The sequence below is a fragment of the Coturnix japonica genome, chromosome 5 (assembly GCF_001577835.2).
Source record: "Coturnix japonica isolate 7356 chromosome 5, Coturnix japonica 2.1, whole genome shotgun sequence".
NCBI classification, from domain to species: Eukaryota; Metazoa; Chordata; class Aves; order Galliformes; family Phasianidae; genus Coturnix; species Coturnix japonica.
In genome coordinates this window covers 2,183,677-2,211,168 of record NC_029520.1, presented here as the reverse complement: position 1 = coordinate 2,211,168, position 27,492 = coordinate 2,183,677, and the positions used below count along the sequence as shown (strand labels likewise).

General features: G+C 41.1%; 1 protein-coding gene across 8 annotated transcripts in view; it reads right to left on the bottom strand.

Moving 5' to 3' along the window:
* ANO5 (anoctamin 5) overlaps nucleotides 1-27,079 on the bottom strand; it is a 46,297-nt gene extending 19,218 nt beyond the window's left edge. The window contains exons 1-7 of one of the 8 annotated variants that reach the window (XM_015863396.2): nucleotides 26,892-27,079; nucleotides 18,573-18,617; nucleotides 16,288-16,358; nucleotides 11,926-11,973; nucleotides 6,481-6,525; nucleotides 5,157-5,270; nucleotides 671-739 (exon numbers count right to left, since the gene is read on the bottom strand). In XM_015863396.2, coding sequence (XP_015718882.1) covers nucleotides 671-739; nucleotides 5,157-5,270; nucleotides 6,481-6,525; nucleotides 11,926-11,973; nucleotides 16,288-16,358; nucleotides 18,573-18,617; nucleotides 26,892-26,952 — 453 coding nt within the window. In that variant the 5' untranslated portion in view covers nucleotides 26,953-27,079. Of the gene's footprint in view, nucleotides 1-670; nucleotides 740-5,156; nucleotides 5,271-6,480; nucleotides 6,542-11,682; nucleotides 11,871-11,925; nucleotides 11,974-16,287; nucleotides 16,359-18,572; nucleotides 18,618-26,891 lie in introns of those variants that run through there. The other 7 variants (XM_015863399.2, XM_015863398.2, XM_015863397.2 and 4 more) reach the window with 7 other exon arrangements.
* Between the last annotated feature and the right edge of the window lie 413 nt (nucleotides 27,080-27,492).

The window sequence follows — 27,492 nt, the reverse complement described above, 5'->3', positions numbered from 1 at the left end:
GCAAATCAACACTATCAAGAGCTGCAACATCCATTACAGCCCTGCAGCTATGATAAGGAATAATCTCATTGTGAGGCGTCACGTGAGTCCTTGCAGCACGTCACGTATGTGCACATAGAAGAAAGCAGCCACTGGATAATATAACATATTGCTCCATCAATCTCCATCTAAGGCCATAGAGCCTGGATTTCATCACGGGTTATTTTGCCTCACTCAGTCTCTTGGCAGAAAGAAAAATCCAAAAACATGCTGACTGTAGAATTGGCATCTTCTGCTCTTCAAACTTAAAACCTAAACAGTAACACTGATCAAATATCCTGGAGTCTGTCCTCATTGGAACTGCCACACCCAGTGAGCAGATGTTAATCTATTCACTGTGTCCCAGGTATGTTGCTAACTGGTGAGATTACATCTATTTGTGAGCATACTTCCCCTACACACAGTTTTAGGCTAGTTTGGAACCCATTTCTTTTTGTTATGAATTCAAAAACAATCACTTCTTCCTGAAACATAATGACTTTCTTTGCACAATCCTTAGGAACATGCCTGGAAAAATAATTCCACTAGACAAATATAACAAGGCAACAAAGTGCTATATGCTAAGGACTTATCTGTAGGTCTATTTGTTTAGTACCAGTTTTTCTCAAGTTGCTTTTTCTCCTTCTCCTACCTTCTTGTCTTCTGTTTCTAGTTCCAAACCGGCCTTCTGCAGATTGCTCTCAAATTCTTTTCTTCTTTCCTGAAGAGAAATAAACATGTTTTATTTGCTGGCCTCACAATGGCTCCTAACCCACTGGCTAGGAACAGGCTTGTACACCATGCTGTCCTGTTAAGAGGACAAGCGAGCCAAGTCGTGAGCATTTCTGAGTTGGTGCAAGTGGAAAAACTAGATAAGGAAAATTTTGGAAGCATTCAGGTTAGGGTTAATGTTATCTGTTAATGTTCACAGTGTCCCCAGCTTAATAACCCTGCCTGATCTAAATGTTCAGGTACAAACTGCAGACAATTCCACATGTTTCATAAAACAGCTTAGCTATACAGACAGATAAAGCTACAAAATCATCGTGTGAGAGCCCAGAAGTGCTTTGCCTGTGTCAAGTCAGCATGGACTTCAGGTAGAGATAAGTAGCTGTGCCTGTGGCAGTATGAGACAGGCAGGGAGGTATCCTGCTTGAGCCTTGTACTTCTGCCAGTAATTGGAGGCAGTGTCTTCAGGCAAAAACATTTTCCTCCTCTCCTTCTCCGCTGTTTTTGCTCCTATGGAGAGACTGAATTAATTTCCCTTTAATTGCATAAAATCTCCTGAAGAAGTGCCAGAATAACCATAAGCTACACTAAATATCGAGCCCTGGCCTCATTAGAAAGCACCAGATGGACAACCAGTTGATTTCTTGCTAAAACTTGCAATGATGGGTCACGAGTTCTCTACCGGAGAGAAATATCTCTTACGTGATGTTTTTTAAACACACACATAATGAAGGAGAAAAAAATAGCTAGCACAGTTTCCAGCCAATTCCCTATTACTGTTTCTGTGAGGAGTAGGCTGCCCTATTTACATTTGAGTTTGCATAAAGTACTCACATCTGTGAAAGCAGACAGAAGAACAGCTCTCAGATCTATGCTAATACGCATTGATACATTTAATATGTTACTAGCAAGGCTCTACCATATCTCTAACATCTCATTTTGCCAAATATATTTAGTCATTAAATTAGACACTAGATAACCTAGCAAATAGGGTGAGCTTCATATCCAAAGAGATGCGCTGTTCTGGATGCCATTTTCCCCCAACAAAGCACACTGCCTGTGTTCTTTCCTTGGCAAACCCTAGAGGAGATCCAAGTGAGCCAGCTTAAGGCCTCTGCCACCAGAGATGCTCTCACACAGCTCCTCCTTAATCTGTGCAGCTTAATCACTGGCAGAGCTAAAGGACACAGCCCTGTCTGACTTTCCTTCTCTTACTCTAGATGCAGCAGGATAAATTGAAATGCCCTAATAGAAATTTTACCACCTTGCTCTCCTCTCATGTGCCACCTTCCCTGAAACACTTGTGAATGTACTCCCCAGCCACCTGAAACAACCATCTTTCAAAGGAAATCAATCAGCTGGAAAAACAAACAAAACAGAACATTCTCCTCCTTTCTAGCCAAACACTCTATTTCCTCTTATTGTTAGCAGAGGCTTAAACTGTACTAAAAGTGCCCTTGTCTCAGTGCCATTTTTGTGTGTGTGTTCTAATATATACATATAATAATCTCATGTTCACTACCTTAACCATAAAAAGTTACACTTTTGGAGCACACATTTGGGTTTCCACTTCAGATCCTGCCCTGCTATTCCAGAGGGACACAAACAGCCCTGTGGGATTAACAGTGATGGCGGTACAATCCCCTTCCTCACATTTGGTTTAAGCACAGTTCTTAGACGTCTCAGTAGCATCAGTAAAAGACAGAAACCCTATTTTCTGAGACAACTGTGGCCTATATAGGGTAGAGAGCAATCTAGCACTCACCTCTCCAAGCACAGCAGTGGCTTGGGCTTGTGCAGGGTAATCTTACCTCCTACGTGTCTGAGCTCAACAAACTGTCCTGATAAGATTAACAAAGCAAGAGCCGAAGTCCAACAGCACTAAAATACCCAATGCAGATGCTGCACTGTATGATTATCTACCCAAGGTGCATAGAAAAACTTATTACAGATCTGTTCCTTGGCAACAGAAGAATAAAACCATTCAGTTTTCCAACATATTCCTTAATCAAACCCTTGCCTTCCTCACTCTCTTCACTTTTCCCTTTCTATCAGGCAGGGAGCACCAACCTTACAAATAACCATCATGCCCAGGTCCTACGTGAATCATTGGTTAGATGAGTTTTTGGAACATTATTTATTTTTCCCATATTCCCATACACTGTATAGATTGCTAAAATACTTCTAACTCTGCTAGAGGCTTTAAGGCAAATTTAAAATAGATTTCAAGCTGGACAGTTTCTGAAAACACCAAACTATGGTGTTTGTTCTGCAGGAAACTAAGGGGGAAGATGAACTTGCATCTGTACCAGGGCCATGTTGAAACACACAAAGAAGTAATTCATCCCCCTCTTAGAAATGCAGAATAAAGCTGTTTCCTTCAGACAATGAAAGAGAAAAACAGTTCTGACAAAGCGTTCTGTTTCAGACCCTTCTGATGAACACTTGTATTCTTAGCTGTTGCATTCTGATGCATCACTGTGCTGCAGTAAGATAAACTGTGCCACTGCCAGCACAGGATCTCAACCAAATTCCACAACCTGTGCTACATCAATGTTTAAACAACGACAGCACAGTACACCTGAGCACAAAAGTCTGCATTCTTTTAATGGCATGTTCATTGTATAAAGGTCTTTGCTGGATGTAAATATAGAATCATAGAATCACAAGGTTGGAAAGGACCTACAAGATCATCTAGTCCAACCGTCCTCCCTTTACCATACCTACAGCAAACCAGTAAGCCATATCTCCTAGCTCCTCATCCAGACACCTCTTGAACACTGCCAGGGATGGCAACTCCACCACTTTCCTCGGCAGCCATTCCAGTGCCTGACCACTCTCTGAGCGAAAAAGTTCCTTCTTATGTCCAGTCTAAACCTCATCTGATACAACTTGATGCCATTTCCTTGGGTCCTGTTTGTTGCCTGGGAGAAGAGGCCAAGCCCCCCTTCATTACAACCTCCCTTGGGTACATTTGTTTTCTCCACAGATTCCTAAGGACCATATGGAAGCCAATGTGCCCTACCAGTGACACGTGCAGAGCTGACCTGCACAGATACAAACCACAGGCCTTCTTTTAAGGCGTTTCGAACTCTTGTGGCAAGAGACATACAAAATTAAATCCCACAAAACTTGAAGTTGTTCTGCAATTTTGCAAGACAGAGGCTTCTTCCTATCAATTGCATCTTTACCTCAAAGAGGAACTATAAAATTAGCTGCTAGTTTTCATGTGTTTGGTTTTTTTTCCTTTCCATGTGAATCCTTCAGTAAATAATGACACATTGGCTAAGATTCCTGCCACCTGCTAACGAGCAATAAGAGGGAAAATGCTGCAGCAATAAGGAGTAACTAGTCTGAATGACTGGCTCATTTTCCTTCCAGCTTTAGGTATTCCCTATATAGTCCTCGCTTCTTCCCTCATGCTATTTGAACATGACTAATGGAAAAGGTTTATTTTAAGGGTTGCTTTCACTTATTTTACACTGATATGTATTTCCCCTTTCTACACTGACTGGTCTTCTCTTCAGTTTTTTAAACATGCATTTTACTTTATGGTAGAGAAAGGAATCTAGCTAGGATTATGGCCTGACAAAGAAGCAAGGTAGGTTTGATAAAGCATGCCTTTGTAAGAACCTACAGTGCCACAGGAAATGTTGCCATTCAGGCAATTAGATCTTGCTGGGAAGCCCAAGGATGATCACCGATTCACATTTCAGAGGGAGCCCCTGTTTGCTTGTTCCAGTTATAGCATACTTTGTTCCACAGGAGGTTCCTTAGCAAAGTCACATTAAGTGTTTTACTAGAACAGCGAGAACATTAATGTAGAGAGCAAATCAAATCTAAGCAAAAGCTCAGAGGGGAAATGCTGTGCTTGTTCAGTAACAAAAAAGTCCTAAGCAAGTCTTAAAAGGAGAATTGCATTGATTCTTGCATGGATTCTAACCTAGCTCTCTTACTGCTAAATCAAGATGACAAATCAAAACACTGCCCACTTATATAAAAGAATATACGTTATTCCTACAACTAACTTGGATAATACCTTATTTAGAAGAAAATTCCTTCATTAACACTATACAGACATAGGCTCAGTAAGGCCTCACCTACTTCTAAGATTATTAAAAGAAGAAAGCAAAAGTCATTTGGCATTAAACTGACTGTGTAATATATTGAATGACTCAAACAGCTAAGTGATCAATACAGTAAATGAAGTCCCCCGAAATCCAATAAGATTGATTCTTAGCACACAACAGTACATCACACAAATTTCTGTACACGGAATGGCATTTTACACATTTAAGAGATCTTTTTACGAAGTTCAGTTCCAGCTGAATGCAGTGATTTGAAAGGCTTAGCAACTGATATTCAGGTTACTATAGATAATCGATGAAACCTCAAGAAAGCAAACTTACCAACTTCTTTTCCCATTCTTTATTAAGATCATCCACATAGGAGAGAACAAAATCAATCCTCCTGACACCATCCCTGAAGAATATTGAATCTTTGCTTTCATGCCTTTTATCGATCTGTGGAAGATATGGGCACATGATTAAGAATCAAGTATTTCTGTTGCTCTAAAATAACAGAAGGCAGAGCAGATTCCTTAAAGTTGCCAGGGTTTTTCAGTCTCTTCATAGCTGAAGGCAAGTTTTAACAAGGCTTATATGCAGCTGCAATCATTTTTACATTAACTGACTATAACCACAAACGTCACGTGTAAACAACTGGTATATAAAGATTAAATATAATACATGCTAGTGTAGCAATGCCTGTGAACAATGATATCATTTCTTCTTACACGCTTTTTAGAACGTGTCACAAATGATCAGGACAAGCAGTATGAGTTTTTCTGCAGTTAGTAGGAACACCACTCTGCACCAAAGCATTGGAGGACACAGCTCATCAACTCGAAGCAGGCAGCAAGAAGTAAAACTCATACATCTCTTCCTATGCAACAAGAGTCACTAGGGCCAGCCACCACAGAGAAGTATGTCTCAGGAATGATCATGTACAAACTGGTACACGAATATTACTGTGAATCAGTGGTAGTATTTCAAAATTGTACATTTACTTCCCTGAAGAAAAAAGCTATATATATATATATATATATATATAAATATATATATATATATATATATATAAAATGAATAAAACATTAATACAAGAGGGAAATTAATACTCTGATTGTACTACCGAGGCTCATGTTTTCATTTATCAGCATATACAATACAATTGATCTTATCCACTAATAGGCTAGAACAATTCATGTTCATAAAATTAAGATAATTATCTCCTCCCGTTATCAAAGTTAATATTAGGTAATATTATTTATTATTGCATCAACATCCGGGTCTACCAAATTGCCTAAAGGACTCCCTGTTCATATGGCAAGGGGCTCTTTATATCAGATGAACTCAGGCCTAAATTTAATTCCTTGCTAAGTTGGTTTGCTTTGGTTACTTTTATTTAATGACACAATCGACACATTGGCATGCAGTTATACAGAACCCAGGTGGATTTTCATTTTAGTAGAGCAGGAACAAAAAAGAGTAACTCAGAGGGATACGTCTCTCTCCTTATACCGTACAGAGATGCATGTGAAAAAAGGCTCTGAAAAAGCACAAAATATTTGCAGTGGTGAACCTCACTCCCAGTTAACAGAAGACATCACACAGTGAAGCATGTTATTATTGCAGCCATCCAAGGCACTTGCAATATCATTCATCACTGTTTTACCCTTAGTCGTCGCTTCAGGAACAGATTATATCTCCTTCCACTCTGCTGGAATAACCAACAAGTAGTTAGTTAGCGTGCCATCCCTTCTCTAAGTACCAAAGGGAGATGCTTCCAGCAGCACCCCACTCAGTGTAAGTGAGCAGTGCTTAACAAAGCCAAAAAACATCAGCAAAAGCAATGACCATCCACAGACAGCATGACTGTGCTTTTTATTAAAGGGAAAAGCGTCCTGGCATTCTGATAATAAACCTGGGTTTTCAATCAGCTCTGAGAACGCTAATTACCATTATTTGGATACTTCACTGTAGTTTAGAAGAACAGCAGAAAGGCTCCTTTGAATGTAATGCAAAGATGACAACATGAAATCAGAAACAAGCACTAGGTAATGAATTGGGCGTGCACAGTACCATTACACCCATGTTATGCTGGATCAGCTGAAATGTAAAAAGGAAAATAGCTGCCACATCATCCCAGAGCTGAAAAGGTTATGAGCATAACATCCGTGTATTCCAGGAAACATGATTATGTTCAAATATGCTCAGGTTTGAAAAATAAATGCAATCCCTGTGTTTCATGCTGTACATCCTTACGCCCCTTCACCACCTACACTGGTGCTTCCAAATGTAGCACGCAATCAGGTAAAATTCAGATGTCTGAATCAATAATCATGGAATCCAACAAGAGGAAGGAAACAGGATTCTCTCTTTTGTTCAGCTCTTACAGTTCTGTTTGTAAAAAAAACAAAACAAAAAACCTGCATAATTTGCAACTGTTAAGTGTTAACCTGATTAACACATAAAACCACACTGAAATCTACACAGTACTGTAATTATTCAGTGTTACAGTTAGCTGAACCCTGAGCTGCACTCTAGCAACATCTAATCTTAGGAATTAAACTATGAACCAGGCTACCTCGATCACCAATCTAAAAAGGTGTGGCATCAATCTGCCTGAGGCTAACGAGGCCCTTCAGAGGGCTCTAGATAAGCTGGATCACTGGCCTGAGGTGAATGAGATGAGGCTCAACAAGGCCAAATGCCTGGTCCTGCACTTTAGCCACAATAGCTCCATGCAGCGTTATAGGCTTGGGAAAGAATGGCTGGATGACTGTGAAGAGGAAAGGGATCTGGGGGTGTTGGTCAATGCTCAGCTGAACACAAGCCCACAGTGTGCCCAGGTGGTTAAGAAGGCCAATGGCATCCTGGTCTGCATTAGAAATAGTGTGGCCAGCAGGAGCAGAGAAGTGATCATCCCTCTGTATTCAGCTCTGGTGAGGCTGCACCTCTAGTACCGTGTTCAGATTTGGGCTCCTCACTACAAGAAAGACATGGAGGCCATGGAGTGTGTTCAGAGAAGGGCAACAAGACTGGGAAGGGTTCTGGAGCACAAGTCTTATGAGGAGCAGCTGAGGGAGCTGGGATTGTTCAGCCTACTACTAGATCATTCCACACAACTGAGGTACTATTTTATCTTCAGTGCCATCCCAGTCTGCTTATTCTCCATGATGTGTCAAAATCTTGCTCAGTCACTAACAGTCTCAAGCAGCAATTTAAGAAGATGCAATAGTCACTCTTGGATCCACTTTGCAAAGAACACTTCTCAACATTCTCCTGTGCATAAATTTATTCATCATGAATAATGACAGGTGTACTCACAAAACCCATAAATTATTCCTTCGCCAATGTGCTACATTTGAATTTCACAGGAAGAACAAGATGGGTCTTGCATATTCATGCTTTTCTGCACCTAAATGTACACTTATGGGGCTAAAACACCTGAAATGGCAATCACTTGCATTGGTTGTATTTGTGAACTGTACAAAGCTATGGATTACATTTTACTTCTTCAGGGGTCTTCTCAGAACTGCATTCAAAATAACTCATCACGGATAAGCTACAGTTATTAAATTATACCTCGCAGCATAGCAGATGGTCTTTGATGGGCTTCTCCTGTAATACAAGTAACCAAATTAAAACTTCCCAGCACAGTACTGACAGGCTGCAAGCAGAAGCTTCTGAATAACTAAATGATACCCAATGAGGAATTACAGAGGACATGGAGCCAAGCCATGGTGAAAGTATGGTGAAAGCCACAAGTTGCAACAAGGATAATTCCTGCTGGATTTGAGGGAGTGGCTGAGCAGAAACAGGTCCAACAGGCTGCCCAAACAGACTGCGTCATCTCCATCCTTTGGATCCACAGCTTTTCTGACTGAGCAACCACAGCTGGGGGTTGGAGCTACATACCTTTATAGTCTGTTCCAACCCAAGCCGTTCTATGGTTCTAACCTTATCCATGTCTGAAGATAGTCTGGCCTTGAGGAGGAGACCTCCAGTGCTCATCTCCAACCCAAGTCACCACACAACTCCATGAAGCAATGTGACAGTGCTCAGCATGCACCAGTGCTTCCAGAAGATGAATAAAGCAGATTTACAAGGACTACTCATTGTCCTGAAGTCATTTCTCAATTTTCCCAGCCTCACCATCTCTCTAAAAGCAAAATGACTTAATAGCATCTGGGCAGATTAGCTGAACACACTAACATCCTGCCTAAATTTTCTTTTCATCTAACTACAAGATAACTGGGCACATATGAACTATACCAATCATCATACTTGATCTTGTGATTGTTAGTTTGTCTAGACACCTGCCTGGTGTCAGAGCACACAACTTTGCTTAACCACCCAGTAATCTCAGTAAACAGACTGCCACCCTGTATGAGATGAACTGCAGCACTGCAACAGGAGCTCCTGACTCACAGGGGAGACTGAAACGCCAGCGTGGAAATAAACAAATCTCAGCTCAATGCAAAGCAAAGCTGTCAAATAGCAGAATGACTCCTGCCCCAACAGATTTAGATGAAGTGTGTAAATGCCAGCCAGCGGTCGTACTCTAAACTGAGCTCCCTTCTAACTTTCTCACATACTAACCACTCTCCAAGCACTCCAGGAGCAGGCCAGGCCTCCTCCTCCTGCAGGGGTTCAGATACACTCTGCCAAGTCCAAAGCAAACAAGACAGTCACCACTAAAAGCAGGGGAGAGCAGGCGGCTGGAAGTGCTGGCAACCACTGGGAGCCTTAATAAAGTACCTCAGAGAACCAGCTCTGGGCTGAAGCTGAGTGACACAAGGCTGTAGTAAACATTTCCTTAGCCTCACTGACTCACCTGAACAGGCATTCAGCATTGCTTAATGCAGTCTGCATTTCCTCAGTGCTCCATTACAGTAGCGGAAAAGCAAATCTATTCTTCAGGTGCCGTTATACCAGGCACAGATGATTCAGTCCTGTTTATTTTCTTTTGATTCAGAGGGATTTCTATTTCTGGTTACTCACAAAACAAAGTCAAGTTGTTACATGCTGCTAGGGACAACTCTCTATTATGTCATGAAGTTTCCTCCAAACACACCTTGCTACTCAGTGTTTTAGCCCTCTCCATGTCTGGACTTGACAAATAGAAAAACTCTGCCTAGAGCAATGCTTTTCAGAGTAAAATATAGACAGAAAATTTGAGCTATCTCAGAGGCCCATGCTATTAAATACAGCTCCCAAATACAGCTCTTCCTCCCTCCAGAGCTTCACATGTCACAAAGGTCTCTCTCTGCAGCACTAGGACTTGGAGGTTCAGAGGTCAGTGTCCTTCATCGCCTTCTAGTTTGTGTATCTCAAAGACTGCTTAGAGCTGTCATTTCAGTAATTAAAGTGGTAACGAGCACTAATCCAAGATGCAGAATCTCAATATTATCTACAGCAGTTACACTACAATGAAGAATCCCCAGCTATGAGTAATGCTAAATTGCATCAGTAACAGCATCCCCATCAGCACAGCTAAGAATTGCATAACCATAGTCCTACATTATCAGGTAGGAAAAGTTCTGAGATTACAAGGAAAAAAAATGCAGTACTTCATTTTATTTCTTGCAAGATAGTTTATAAAGCAAATATTTGTCTATTGCGTACTTCAGATAGTCATGCACCAATCAGTTTTTATTGTACACACAGTAACAAACCAGAATGACTGCATTATAAAGCAATTAATCCATTTATACACTAACAATCCATTGCAGAAAAACAACCAAACAACACCACAACAGAATATAAAAAACCCAACAAAATTAGGGGTTGAAAAATGAACCACAGTGCAAGAAAAACCTCGAGATGTGAATGAGCAAGAAAAACCCAGCAGCTTATAAGCAGAATGAATACTCTCACTCTGATTGCAAATTTGAATGCAATGTGTGTTTAACTTCCCCTCTTCATGGAACGAGACCCGTTGACAGGTGATGTGCTGACTGAAGTTCTGCTGAGTCAAATGTAATCACTCAATGAAACGCAATTTTGAAAAGCAAAAAGCCTATGTAAATGCATTTACATAACAATTGCAAATCCACAGTGCAAGGAAAAAGCAAAAAAGCAAACTCCTCCATAGTTCATGCACACTAAACTCAGCCACTGTTACACCAGAGACCACTTTGTATGAGGTTCACTTCAATATTCTTCCTTAGAGCAACCCAGGTAACTGAAGCACTTACCTACTTCCAGAGAGTGCATTTACAACTCTCTGCAGCCCCATTTCGAGTTACGCTTCATGCAAAGCACAAAGCTGCATCAGAAGCTATAACCTTTGCCATCATAAGAAACAAAGAGAAGCCCCACATCTTTGTGGGAGCTATTTCTGCACTTTCCAACACAATTTCAATTCCAAACACCCAAAAGCTTAAAAACATGCATTTCAGAGCAGTTTAAGACACTCAGGATGTTCACGCTACAAAGTTGAACGCGCAGAAAAAAAACACTCTCTGGATGAAAGAAACTATTGAGCAGGAACAGAACAAAGAAAACTAAAAAGTATGCTAACAGAGCGTATGTGTTAATGGAAGACACCAGAGCCCCATGTAAGCAAGCAACTTGAAATACATTCAGCATGTACTTCTCCACTTACGTTGAACAAGTTTTTATACTTTTTTCCCCTCCGTAAAACAACGGAGATTGTTTTCTAACATTATTAATTACTACCAACGTGTAGTAATTAAACCATGTTAAAGTATCATGCTGATTCAGAATCCTGCATGTTATGATAAAAAGGAATCCCAAGTTAATCACACCATAGTCAGAATGCCCTACATCCCATCAACCCAAAAGAATAACAAAAAAAGCAAACTTTCCAGTTTTCTTCACCAACAGTTAACTTCTCGATTTTGACAATTTTTCCACCATTTGAACCCTTTTGATTACCCTGAATTCATCATTTAAGCCATCACATGATGTGGTCGTGAGGCCAATAGACTCAAAAGCCACATCCATTTTTACATGCTAAGGAAAGCAATTTTTTGGAAGGATGGCTTCCTCGAAACTGGAAAATTTTTTAGTGAGGGACTTTTCAGCATATGGTAACAGAAGACGTCACACGAATTCATGCAAAGAAGCATGAATGTTGCTTACTGCTTACCACTTGATGATCGGGGATGAGTAAAGTAGTCTCAGTGCTGCTTAGACCCTGCCAGGGGCACCATGGGAAAAACATAACATTGTTAGCAATGATGCAAAGGATGCTTCAAAAAGAAAAATCCTACTTGAGGAGAAACAGCGTAGCTTCTGGTTTAAGTCACTAGAAAGTTATTCTGAGTGATGGTTGACTTTTCAGTTCGGATAGTCCAAGTTGAAGCAGAACTCTACTTCCCCATGTAACTGGGTTCCTAGCCTACAGAGATTACATGTTCACTGACTTCTTCATTTTTATTCTCAACTACAGCTTTACTTGAGAGAAACCACACAGGTCTATTCATATAGCTCTGTGAAACAAACGCTACTTTTGATCCTGTTCACGTTGAACTAACGTGAATACGCCTTTTTCTTTATTAATGATAACATCCCTGAGCATTTGCTCATCTAAGCAAAAAAATCCACATGAGAAGCAGTGCCAATACAATGGCTCTATTGTTCTTTTATCTTAAGACAGTCTGAACAGGATTTACAAATCTAACCCTCATGTTACTGATGCTACTGGAAAAACCCAGCTGAATGTGAGCCACCAGTATGCCCAGGTAGTCAAGAAAGACAGCAGTATCCTGGTGGAGAAACCACCTCTACAGGTTTACAAGAAACATGGAGATGTGGCACTGAGGAACATGGTTAGTGGGCATGGTGGGGATGGGTTGGATCAGATGATCTTTGAGGTTCTGTCCAACCATAACGATTTATGGAGCATTGCACGCCGAGATACTTAATAGGAAAGTTTTCTCCAACTATGTTCTACAAATATCAACCATGTACTGTACAAACTGGAAACCAGAGGAGGCACACAGCCTTGCCCGTCAGTGATGTCCTGAGGCTCCTGGCTTGCCCACATCCATGGCAGAAGCTATCTGTCAACTCTTCTTCCACCTCTCCTTCCTGTACTGCTTCCACTCACAGCTTGCCTTCTCAGCCATGATAAGATGTCAACATGGGCCTTAGCCATCCTTGAAGAGCTGCTCACACAGCTTTACTCAAAGTTAGAGCTCAAATATACCCAGTGAAAGAGTACGCTGTGAAATGAGAGCATACACCAGGCAAAGTCTAGTCCTTTGGTGAACTGCTTTCCTGCTAATCTAGAGAACTCATTTCACTCTCGGTACAATTGTCTGAAATTAATAAGTCATGGGAGCTAGATGTTTCGAAGCTACTGATAGTCAGCTTACATTCTTTTTTAGTACATTCAAATTCCTGTAGAGAGAGACCACTTTTTCCACTACATGCTGAAGTCTGTGTACTGCACAGCAGGGCTTTTATCTTTAAAGAGTATAATCTCCAGAACAAGCACTAAATAGCGCTTTCAGAAACACTCAACCCAACTCCTTCAAATAAAAGCCAAAAATCTAACACTTTGATACTGGAGTTAGCAGTGCTCACCTTGTCCTTCATACTTCAAAATCTTTCTTCCTAAGTCTACCATATTCCTCCACATATTCTTCTTACAGATGTAAATGAACTACAAATGAGTTGATGTTTTCATCTCCCACAAAACATGCTATCAAACAGAATGGACTCATGGTATATTTTTTCTTCTCTCACCACACAAGCATTAAGCAGAGGGAGAACAGATACTCAGTTTTTATTTCATTCATTTTCCCATTTGCCTGAAACCTTTCAGACTCATTTATGTATTTCTTGAAGCAGGAACTCTGTAAAGACTAATTTAGTAGATCCTACTTCAAGACTGAATTAGGACAGTTGTCTATCTCTAGTGGGAGTAGCTGCCTGTGAATTGACTTCAGGAAGACATAACTAGAAACAGATTCCTTTGCAGCACCTATCTGAAGACATTCCTACCATGTCCCTTTTTCCCCCTCTTTCTGTCTGCTATCTGCTGAAAAGATCTCCTTGCCTCCAGGCGTGGCAAAGCATCTAGAAATGATTCATGCTGTAAAGCTTCTAATATCCAAGTCCATTGAACTTTAAGTGCCCTTTGTTTCTTTTGGCCCTGGGGATGAAGAAATAAGACGACTAATAAGAAGCAGATGAGGGGGAAAAAAATTGTCTCTCTGCTTCTAAAGTAGCCAGGAGACCATAGTTCTATTACTGCTAAGTAGAAGTATGACATTATCCTTAGTTATGTGTTTTTTTGGAGGGGAAGAGCAAAAAAGACAGTACAAGCACACTGTAATTGTGACTTGATGGAAATTCATGTAACTTTCTTCTGATAATATTTTATGAATGAATTCCGTTTCTGTTTAAAACATAGTGGCTGCCAAAACAACAGTGCGGGCTGAGCTGAGTTCAAACGGGTCTTTGCACAAAGAGACAATGGGTTTTCTCACATGCCAGGATTGATGGCCCTACTCAATTGCTACAGGAATGCATTAAGGACGACAAAGGCAAACTAGCAAAGAACTGAAGGAAAGTAATGTATTTCAGTTTATAAAGAAGAATCTGAAGCTGTGAAAACATATCAAGATAAAGGATTGGTATTATATAAAAAAAAAATTAAATAAAATGAAGGCTATGTTACTGTTGGAATCAATTCATGGGAAAACTTCACCTGGATATAAAGGACATTAATCATTACAAACTAAGGCTGTCATGGCTGGTTACAGCACTGGACAAGAAGATTAGAAACAACTTTAGAACTTTATGCCAAGTTTATGTATAGAAAGCAAAAATCTGAAGAATGACTTTGTGTTAAAGGATACAAAGTAGGGCACAGGATACAAAGCAGTGCATAGGATATAATGTATCGATTTAAATGTAACAAGTGTCAGATGACCAGGTGACCTGAAAAAAAAAACCCATATCCTGTCCCCTGTTAGAGAAAGTAATTAAGTCAACTATGGACATGTTAGTATGACATTTCTCCACGATTCTTAAGATCAAATTGAGAAGAATTACTAGGTAAGGAACACATTTACGTAGGGAAAAAAAGAGAAAATACAGCATGAATCGACCATGGAGAGTATCTGCAAGGAAAGTATCTGTTTTTCACAAGCAGACTGCCTCCCAGACAAGAAAATGCTGAAGATGAAAGCCTCCTTTTCTATAACATAATAACACACCAAAGCAAGTTTAAATCCCATGTCTCCAAATATTAAATACATCACACAACCTTTCTCCCATGTCTCCTGCACTTTCCCCACATGAAACTGAATTCTTTCAGGTCTTGGTGAAATGGGCCATCTTCATCTAAATGCAGGCACTCAAAAGGAGCTTGGAAACAGCTTTAGACTCTGCTGCCTATCAGCATGCAATGATTCATACACTGTAATTTGAGATCATGTCTGCCTGGGTTCAGTGAAGTATTTGCTATGTCTGTTCAACAGTGTTTTTCCAGGAGATGATGATTACTACGGGACTCATATGATAGATGGGGAGGGAGCAGAGTGAATGCAATAACAGATGAAACAAAGTAGATTCATAAAATATGCGAGTGATACGGTGCACGTGCTGCCAAAACAAAAATCTGTGTGATCTAAGAAGGATGTGGTGCTCTGCCTTCACAGGGTCAGCTTTAAATTTACCTCTAGAAAGCAGATGAGGAAAGGTACTTCAAACACTTTGTCAGTTCTCAGTTCCATGATATCATTTCTGATAAGGGCTAATAGGCAACTTAAGACTGTAGTTCAGCAAAGCAGCTACTGCTATGCTTATCTAAATCTTTTCCTATCCTCCTCTAAACATACCATAACAAATAAGAAATTAGACAACAGAAATTAAAACATTGATTTCAGAAAATACTTCAAAATTCTTTTTAATTTCTTCCTTAACTGAACAGTACCTATGTACCTCTATTTATTTACTGTGTACTCTGTATTAAGCATTGATGCACTGAGACAAGTGAGTAAATGGTGATGCATTTCAGTTTGCATATCTTGCAAGATCTCTCCCTTGTATTCTTATAACTCGCCTTCATTTGGCTTTTTCATAAGGAGCTGTTAAAAAAAAAAGTATAGGAATGGAAGAGTGTGTTGATTCCCTAGTAGTGTGACACAGCATAAAACCAAATATTGCCTTTGTGGAGGAGCATGATGTTTTTCCCATTAACACTGAAGCAACCATGTGATTCTTCTTTGAAGACCGATACTGAAAGTGCTGTAAAGCCCCACTGTTTTTCACTACTGTTACAGCTATTGTGTTGTGAAGTTCCTCAGTGAGTAGCAGCATTACTTTCATAGCTTTGTTCCTTCAAAACACTATAGGAAGAAAAAACATTTACATGGCTAAAGATATACATAAGAGAATCTAATAGCAGTGTTCTTAAAGTTAATTTTCTCTTTCATGGCACTGTTTCTCTCTCAATTTACAGCAGTATGTTGATTCTGTCTGTGCTGTACCTTACCTCAGAGCCACTTGGGACCTCAGATCCTGCAGTTGAAATGGTTTCACATAAAGGTCCGTTGCTTTCTTCCCCTAAAGAATGTCAAGAGAGCTGTATAAGTGCAGGCCTTTAAAACCTTTTTGTGTTTGAAAACGAAGTAAAACCAGAAGGGATGGTACTATAAGGAAGCAAAAACAACATCTAGAAAAATACTTAGCTACATGTAATCTACACAAATGGTTCTTTGAAGGGAGAAAACACCACGAGACATCACATTCAGCATGTACTAACTTGGCAGTCACATAAACATTTCTAACAGCAACAAAACTCATCATCTTGTATTTGAGAAGATAAAATTATGCCTTGCATCAAATGTGCTATAAATTACCATCTAATGAGGGTCCAACGCCCAGACCTTGGCTGCTTTGGCAATCAAAGTTCAATTATTCTGGTGGTTGTGTGTTAACTATTAAATTGGGATTGATGGCATATAACGGCACATTTACAGAAGCCCACATAATGGAGATAGGACAGCAGAATCAAGAATATTATCTTAATTTGACTTATCCCACAAATAAAGTTGGTCTGCCAAGGAGATTACCACTTAAATATTAACACAATGAGGGAAATTACACTGAATACCTTTAAATCACTGTAAGAGATTGGCTGGATCTGTGGATCTGAACCTGCTCTGTCAGCAGATTCCTCAGGAGAGCAATCCTGAGCCCATAAGCTGGGCTCTTGCTGTAAGAAGATTTTGCAAGCAACCTTGTCCCTGCTAATCAGGCAGACAGACCAGTGTCCCAGATCAGATATCTAAATAACTCCCGCACCAATGGAAAAGGGTAATCAGCTTTGTATACAACTCATCACAACCCAGAGCCTCTTCATTGCAGCGGGGGAATTATCATGCTCCTCCCTCTGTCAGACAATAAGGAAGCATCAATGGGTACAGCTCAGGCAAGACAGAGCTTTGCAGCTTAGACTGGTGCACTTTCCAACAACTAGTTAGTTTAACTCCTACTATCAACATAAACCTAACATTTTTCCTCTCTTTTTTTTTCTCTTTTTTTTATGACCTGAAATGCCTCCAGTCAGATGCTCTCAAGCTCTATCTAAGCTTAATTACAAATAATGGTCTTCCTCAGTTTTAATTGCTATGATGAGAAACTGGGCAATGGTAGATTATGATACAGCATCCCAAAAATACTTGAATATAAGAAACTGTTGTGGGAACAATTTCTTCTCAGAAAGAGCAGTGATGCAGTGGCACAGCTGCCCAGGGAGGTGGGGAAGTCACCAAGACAGAACACCAACAACAGAAAACATTTAACACAACATCTTCAGAACAGAACAGAACCCAAGTCACCTCCCCAGCCACACAAACATTCAAACAAGAGAAACAAGCGGCACAAAATGGGAAAAAAAACCATAAGAACCTAGAAGTCTTTACTCAAAGAAGCAGCAACTATCAAAATATTCCGAATAATTTCCTTGAGATACATTTTCTACAGGAATGTTCCTGGAGAGAAGCTCTACCATGATACAAGGCTGGCTCTCAGCCCAAGCCGACCAGGCAGCTGCCCAGGACAGCCAAAAAGAAGGGGACCATCACCATCACCCCACTGCCTGCTTTGCCCATCACACTGGGAAGCAGTTGGCTACTGCAACTTTGGTTGAAGGAATCATGCCCAGAAACAGAAAGCCCCACCATCATACAGCTCTCCATGGCAGAAGCAGCCAGGCACCTCGGCCCTGAAGCAGTGACCTGTGCTGCTGAGATGACTTGAACCAACTCCATAGCCTACGACAGCCTAAATGGCTGTCTTTTCTGGATTATGAATTCTGTTGTTGGGAAATCTTAATCCCAGGAATGAGTGCGATTAAGAGTTTTACTATTAAATGCTTTTATTTGGTTATTATCTCAGCTAATAACACACAAATTTTGAGAAGAAATCCTCTTGGTATTCCTAATCTAGGGGAATAAAACTGAATTAAGGCAGAAAGAGAATGCAGAACCTAAAGTAGCTGAGAAATACTACGTTATTAAATGTTCACTCCTTGACAAACACATAAGCAAATTCCTAGGCAGCAAGACAAGAAAATGCATGTCTGTGTCACCTAGGTGTAAAGAAGCCACAACCCAGAACCGCATCAGGTACCATGAATGGAGATGCCTGGTCAGTTCTTTGCAAAGAGGTTTCTAGAATTAAAAACTACAGCAATAAGGAATGAAGAAATAAGGAGAGTAACAATAAAGGACACACACAGAAGGGAGGAAGGTGTAATGCTGCTTAGTATGATACCTTCTGACCACAACCGCTTGAACCTGGTGAGAACTGCAACGTCATCTTTAAAAGGAAAAAATGCTTCAGTTAAAACCAAAAATCTCAAGTCAAATCCACTTCTAACATTAACAGATTTAATAAGCCTCAATAACTAAAAAGACTGGCCTGCAGTAGGAACAACAGTCTAGGCAGAAGGCACAGAGCCGGCTTCTTCTGAACCCTCAGCATTCTTCTTTCAGTCCAGGCCCTTCATTCAGCAACATAAAGTGAGCTTTTGCTTTCCCATACCAGCCAACAGGGAGGACAAGAGTAGTTTCCACTAGCCAAGAAAATATCTTGAAAACATCTCTGCTGTAAGAAGGTATGAAACCATTCACAGGCCTAAAAGAACGGTCTCCAACAGCCTTACAACTCCATGCACAGCTATTTCTAATGCCTTAAACACATGTATCCTGGGAGCTGTGCATTACTGGAAAAGAACAAGTTTTCCATGACCCGTAATTTTAATTTCCACTATCATTAACATACACTGTCGTAAACTGTACCCAACTGCAAGGCAATCTACTTATAAACTTTCAATGTGTCATCATGAAAAATTACAGTTCACTTCTGTTTCAATTACAGACCTAGATGAACAACGGTAATCCAAAACAGTTCACAGAAATTAGCATCCAGGACTGAAGACTGCAGAACATAAAAGCAACTGATACAGCTTGTCAGAAGTTATGTAGCTTACCCCACAAACAAACAGTACAGTACATCTATTAAGTCAATCTTATTTTCATAGCAAGCACACAGAATGTCTTCTTGTGCATTGAAATGGCGAGTTATTCTATACAAGTCTAAATTTGTTTACAGTGCCCAAATCATTTCCTTTTTTCCTACATGGCAAAACTGGTGTTCTAAGATAAGGAAATGAAAGTACTGCAATTCCACTTTTGAACCTATTTGGTTAAATAAAGTCCTTTAATATGATCAGCAAGTTGTCCTTCAAAACTTATCTATGCATTTCATGTTGAAGGACCAAAAACCCTTAATGTCCTAAGTACCAAAGACTACTTAAAGACACTACTGTAGCTGCAGTTTAGAGAAGGAAGCAATACATGGAGACATTTAAAATGAGATAAATGGACGGAAAGCCACATGAATGACTGACCTCCCCCTCATGCAACAATATGACAGGAAGTGGAAAAATACACATTAATCTGTATTAACAGCGTAGTCAAGAATTAAAATAACTTGCAAGAAAACAACACAGTGCAAAACAAATTGTTTGTTTTGAGAAGTTAACCCATAAAAATCTCATAATGCAAGTCAGTTTCTTCAGTGTTGTCACAAAAATGTAATGGCACTATTAGAGATCAAGGCCTCCTGTGGCCACCTGATAGGTGGGACAAGTCAAGCAGCACAGGTGCCCAAGGATGAACACTAAAACGGAGCTGGGTGGTCCCAGAGTGAAGCAAAACCCAGTTCTAGACATGTTAATAGCAACTTTCTTATTCAGCAAAAAACAGTAGGTAAAAGGGACTCTGATATCCATTACACCATTCAGCAAACCTCTTGACACCTCAGTTCACACCTATGCACGTTCCTAGGGTGAAGTCTTGATGCTTCAGGTGAACTAAAACTAACAAACTTATATGAGGTGGCTACTCTGTGTTATGAACACAATTCCTAATATTCACCCTAACCAAGGAGTCACAGAAAATTTTATTCCTGACATCTTACAGATACCATCTCAGTGAACTCCTCCATTATTCAACAGCCTGTCTTTCTGAGGGGAAGAATCAATTTAAGAACATGACTACTCATAGCTAAATCAATACATGATTTACAGTATTGTGTCTTGTGCTCCCAAAAGTTCAGTATGCAATCACTGCACAACTTGCCAGTTGGGACCTATTCTGACAGATTTCTACTCAGGAAGCCTGATTCAGCAATGAGTCACTAACAAAAATGCACACTGAAGAAATACTGCTCCAGAATAAGGTCACTCATTCCACACAATGACTATTTTATGTGCTTCCATATCTCAGAAAAACACAGCTTTAAAATTACTTAAGTGAACTTCCAAGTATATTGACCAACCACTCCCAGTTAACACAAGCCACATCCCTGCCCTGCAATAAAGCAAGACTTGCTGCACCCCAGTCCCCTGGGCTCCCTGGAAGGATCCATGGCTCAGCCAGATTCCCAAGCTGGATGACAACATTGCGCAGGGAAACCGGGACCTACCCAGACTGCTCACCAGCAAGTTCAGTAAGCATTAATTACTTCACCTGGTATCATCTGAAGAGCAACAGCTGCACTCCTGAACCAAAGATTCCATCTCTAGGTTATGCTTGAAGTGGTTTATACACATTCAAGAGCTGCTCCTGAAAATTTAAAGCTATTCCTAAGCAGTTAATTCTCTTACAGATCCAAGATAATATACTAGGTATATAGGAAAAGAACTTTATGATTCCCTTAAAAAACAAACACAAACCACCTTCAATTATTATCTACTTCATGGCCATGATGTGTTTAATTATTAAATGGGCACAGAACAGGTGTTTATCAACACATAGGTAGTAAAAGAAAAAAAAAAGCCAGTATTTTTAATAGACAAAAATACAGGAGAAAAAACTAATTAACAAAATCTAGTAGTCTGGAGGAAATATAGACTGTAGTGCTAACCTCTAGTATAATAAATGGGTATTCTGAATTAGAACTCAGAGTTTACTCCTAGTTGCTTTCCTTTTCTAAAACCCATAGAACCTCCCATCTTGATTAGAAAGCACCAAGCTTAATTCATTAGTCTTAAATACATCTGTTTTAAGTGAAAAACCACAAGCTGTGTTGTAACACAGAACTTGAATGACATTTTTATGTGGTTAAGGCAATAACTACTGCCACATTGCAAGTCCTGTCTGTGCCACTGCATTAAATGTGCTGCGAGCACAGAGCGTGGCATTTATACCTCCCAGGTACCATCATTCTGCAGAATGGCACGTGTCAACCAATTAACAGCTTTCAAATGCAATTAAAACAGAAGAAAGCCCAGACCAGAAGAAGCTGGATAAAGTGTAAATTTTACATGTGTAAGGGGTGTATGCAAGAAAGACCAAGATGGCAAATAAGCCTCAGAAGAGCAGGGTGGTAGAACAGCAGCCTGCATTTGACCCGGCAGTTTGTGAAGGACTATGGCAGTGTTTGTTTGCATTTAGACTATTTATACGGCAAAGGCCATTTTTCATCAGCACTGACTGCAGAAGCAGACAAGCAGCTCAAGCAATAGCTGTGCACATATATGGAAATGCCAGGTGCACGCTGATCGCACTCCAGTACAGAGGAAGAACGGGCAACTGTGCTATCACAGCTCAAGGGAATTACAAGCACTTAAAAGTGTTAAGTACAGGCTTGCTTTCCTACAGGCCCATTTAAAATATCACAGTGTTATTCATTCATGGATTACACTGAAACGTAATATGGAAGCAACACAATCTCGGACTTCTTTAAACCTATGCAGCAGTTCTCATAAGCAACGAGGGTCCCCAAGTACCATTCATTCCATGGATACACATTACACCCTAGCACGAGAAATCTCCTACAGAGACTGTATGAGAAAAGCAACACCAACAGAGGTACAGATGGGGCAACAGCAGGGAAAATCAGAGAAGGAGCAGAAAAAACCACAAAGGACATTTGACTTGTACCTTTTCTAAGAGGGTAAAAAGCACTGTGAACAACTACATCATCCATTTTCTGTCCACTGACCATATTCCTCAGCTGCTTGCTATGCTTAATTTCAGATGTACACTGAGTTTCACCTGCAATTCTTCACTCCTTCCTGTCCCCATATTCTGCTTCAGCACCCTTTTGGTCATACTTCAGTGACATGCACCACTGAGAATTTTGCTCCGCTTTCTCTTACTAAATCAAGCGCTATGCTAAAACAGATACAAAACTTAATATGGGCTAAAGGGAGTGGACTTTTAGAAGCTTATTAAATAGCATGCAAACATAATACTGTATGAGTTCGCAACACAATGCTTTCTATTCAAATCACTCAAGATACAGTAGGCATGGAAGTCATACAGAAGACCCACAGAAACATTCCCTACCAATCAAGAAAATAAGCAGGGTGGTGGACCACAGCTCCCATCACTTATGGTTTCTGATGTAGAAACCAGCTGATTAGCAGGACCAAAATAGCACAGACACCCAACTTTTCGATGGTCTGTGAAATACATCTGCTTATCATTACTTGTCAGCGTGGTATATTTCCAGTACACTGTAAATGGGCAAAAAGAGACTCTCCAATCTCCTACCTGATACTTAAGAAAACCCCTTTGAATAACAAACCACAGGGCCTTTTCTAAGTTTGGATGGGTGCAGAAAATTAAAGACCAGCCATGTGAACCACGAGCCCTACCCTCAATGCTTGCTGGCATTCTGCTGTCTTGCTTAAGGCCTCTGATTTCACATTTACCTTTGGGAGCCTGCTAAGTGAGACACAGTATCACAGGATATTTCAGGTTATAAAACAGTACCTTACCCTAAGATACTCTCAATAGATGCTCATCTATTCCTAATTGTTTCTTTTTCCATAATATACAGATCTGTATCACAGTGCTGTATTTCAATTTCCTCCCCCCCCCCTCACCAAAGAGAAGCAAAATCCCATAACCCAATAAGCTACACAATTTGTTGAGAACACCAGATTACAACTGTGCAAATAGGATCTAAGGAAATCTCTTTCCTCATTCCTTGCACATCAATTCTAATTAAAATAAAATTCTCTGGTAGCATAAACTACTGACAAAGCAGGGACTGAAGAAAGACAGTCTGAAAGCAGCCTTACAGTGTTCCTGTTCTATCCCAGTGCAGTATGATAAGTGATCCAAGTTCACCCTTGGATGTATTCTGAACGCATATAAATAGATTCAGAAATCCTTCACTGGATTACCACAATATTGAATTGACTTTAGTACAGAGTTGAGCTCTTTTCTCAGCTCTTCATGAGAAATACACTTGAACATAGATGTTGATGTCATATCCCTCACCCTGCTCGGATGGGTAAATTAAGCATTGCATTAGGTTACATTAAGAAAGGTAATTACTGCTTACAACACACCACCACAGCTGTGCAGGGCATATATCTCCATGCTGATTCACACAGCCTGCTTTACCTTGGGCCATCTCAGCAACTGCAGCCAACTCAGCTGCCAGCACACCTTCACTTGGCACACACCAGGCTAAAGCAACCAACACTGCACATCTAACAGCCCAAAGTTCTTGCAGGAGGTTCATCAAGAAAATGCAAACATGCCTACGGTATAATACCAAGTAACTGAGGCACAACCCCACCATTCCAAGAGGAAGGTCACAAAGACCCTTCTCCCCTTTCTTGAATCTCCACATGTCAAAAGCTAATCCGAAATATAGTGAATGTGCTGCTAGACAGCAAAGTACATCCTGACAGCCACAAGGCTCTTCAGTTCAGCCCCTAAGTATCAATAAAAAACTAGCAGACTATCACTGTATCACCTCCTTGCCACATAATGTAAGGAAAACACAGCAACAGTTGCACACCAGATGATAGTACCCATACTTTTTAAACTATACATTTATGGTAGGGGACTTGCTGTTCTTATCTGTATTAACTAGATACTACACAAAGAAAATTTTTTTACTAACTATCTGGCAGCATTAACTTCACAAGTGCATTTTCAGCACAGTTGTTGCATCTTATCCTTTTTCCTTCATGTCCTAGTAATTACTGATCACTTGCATAGAGATGTTAAGATACCCTTCTAGTTTTTGATACTATTATCTATAAAGTATTATTCCTGTACTTTTTGAAAGCATCACAACAACATTATCTTAGTGAGCTCACCAACACAGAAGGTGGCATTTTGCAAATATCTGTTCCACAAAACAGATTTTCCTGGTACAAACTACAGTTTTCTGTTTAAACAGAGCTCACCTGTTGAATACTCAACATGTATTTAAACTGTGCCTGGCAGTGATATTTCTGCCAGTAAAGAAATCCCATTCAGGAACTACACACCACTTGTTGAAGCTAATGGCATGTCTTCTCACTTGCCTCTTCTATGCTGAATTATGCCTAAGCTCACTGGAGCTTTGATTTCAATATCTGGGAATACTCCTTCAAAGAGTTTTTGTGTTGGTTAACCCTCCACTTTAGTCCTATGGGTGATAACCCACTCAAGAGTTCCTACAAATAGATTAAGAATTATTATTCCCTCAGTAATTAAAGACAGCTGTAGTTTTGAACACCGACCTGTATTTTCATTTTATACCATGAGTATGAATTAATTTCAATTAAGTAACAGTCTCTTAAACAACAGCAGTAACTGGCCCTGAACAGCAACGCATTATTAGCAGTCAGTGCAAGTGTTGTTTGGAAGTCACACCATCAGCCTCTCCTGGTGTATTTCTGCCTTACTTGGGGGACTACTACAACAGAGCAGTCAGGTACTTCTTAGAAAAATGAGCCATGGTATCAGTCCAGTTCCTTACTACCAAAGGGGAATGTGAATAACCTCTTCTGCCTTGCAGAGCACAAGTTGGATTTGGGCTCTCCTTATGTGTTCCAGGCACGTAAGCTGCATTCACCTACATCTCAAAACACAGTACAGAGCCCGCTGCCAGCTTCCAGAAGGTCCACAGAAGCCACAGCATTGCTACCTTAAGCAGAAAATATAATGCTGAAAGACAGCACAAAGAAACATTCCTAACAACATACCGTGTCTTCTTCCTTTGATACTTACATCAGAATTTTACAAGTTCTTTTTTTTTTTCTTTAATATTCAGGTAGATGACACACATCTTGAATGAAAAGCAAAAACGACACACTTCAAAGCAGGAACTCATTACCTCACACTGGTCTCATTCATCAGGAAGCGAGATAACTTCCTCTGCAGTACAAGGTTTGGCACACGAGCTCCAAACACAGAGTGCACACTCAACTTTCTGCTGCTGGTAAGTAGCTTTTCACTCACATAACTTGCTTTTCAGCATTCAAGTAAACTTGAATGAAATGAAATAGCAAACTAGAATTAAATGCATTGTGTACCATTGAGATATGAATGTGTCTTTAGGGCAAAAATGCAGCATTTCCTTCTTCTTCTGCCTTTTTCCTATTTACTCTCACGCAGACGCTACTATGTGATGGCACATCTGATCTCTGTGGCTGGAAGCCTCTTTAGGAGGTTACCTTAGGAGTACAAAGCATATGATTAGATCTTGGATTAGGCTCAGTGATAATAGATGCATATTGCTAACTTTTGCAGACCACAGCTGGAAGGGTGGATTTTATTTACTGTAAATCAAGACTTTTTTTTCCTAAATAACACATTAGCAAGCTTTAAAAGTCCACTCCCTTTAGCCCATATTAAGTTCTCTATCTGTTTTAGCAAAGTGCTTGACTAAAAAGTGAATTGACTCGGTGCATGACTATGCACAGTTAAGTTCCAATATACAGTGCATGCTGCTATATCATCCTCACCCACTGAAACCCCTCCCAACTTCAGAAGTTCAAAGTTTATGACTTAAAAAAAGCCCAACGCACGGCACTCGTGGGAAAACAGAGCACTGTGAAACTAAGTTTACATACCTGACTTCCAGCATCACTCCCTGCGTGGTTACCACATATTGACTAAACACATTCCCGTTTCCAGCTCCTTGAGGAAAGCAGGCTGGCTCAGAGTAGCAGCCCATTGAAAGCCCTGCTCCGTGCTGGTGGTCAGCAGGCTGGGCTGTGACTCAGGGCTCCCCTTAGAGCTTGGGAAGAGCCCTGCATGCTGTAATGCCAGAGATGGCAAACGGGGAGCTCCCACTTGGCTGTTCCTGTTGGGTAGCACCTACAGGCACTGCTTTCTGAAACAACTCTGTCGAGGGTTTTGGAAACCACACTGTTATTGGAGGCGTTCAAAACATGTTTTCCCAAAAAGAAGTGATGTCATGGAGCTTGTGAGGAAGAAACAGCTCCCAAGATCGAGCACCAGCACACGGGCGGTGGTTGTTCCGTGCTAAGGGGGGGGTCTTCGCTTCTGGGACCGGTGGAAAAGCAGGGCTCCCATCATACTTTCCACGGCAAAGTACCATCTCACACCCAACCCCCGCCCAGGGCGCAGCCGACACCCACATCCTCACATCCCCTCCGAGCGCTTCAACCCACACACCCCTCGCTGGATGACGGAGGAGCGGCGGTGGGGCCGCCCCACAACAACGCCGTACCGAAGCCCCCACCCCTGTCGAGCCCCTCACGGTGCCGGTACCGCCGCCGCGCCCCTAATCAGCCCCAGCCCCTCCACGAGGCCCCTCTCCTACCGTCGGCCGACAGGGCCATCTCAATCAGAGTCTCATTCGCTTTCTTGCCCAGGCGGTTCATGGTGGCTGTCCCCACCGCCTCTCTCGCCCCGCACCCAGCTCGTCCGCCTCCCGCAGCCCAGCGGGGTGAGTCAGGGGTGGTGATGCATGCGCAGTGCCGCGGGGCGGAGCGGGGAAAGCCTGGGCTCCCCCCGGGGAGCTCGCTTTAGTACCGCCGCTTCCTTTCTCCTTTCTTCCCTCCCACGGCCGCTATGGTAGCGGTGGGAGGCTGCTCCTCCCGTTGTGGCGGCCCGACGGGGGACTGCACTTAGGGCGCAGACATTTTGGCTGGGGCGGTGCCCCATTGGCAGAGCTGATTTTGGTTTTTCTTTTTCCTATCTTATTTTATTTATTTATTTATTTATTTTCCGGAAGAATAAGGATATGACTAAAAAAGGACCCACAGGTTGAGAAACCTCGGTTGTGAGAAGGCTGTTTTGTACCATTTAGGTACAGAGTTACCTCCTCCTCCCCACCCATCATCCCCTCAGCCAACTCCCACCTGCATCCCTCAGGGTATCACCTCCATTTTCTCATCTCTTCAGACACCAGGTGTACTTTC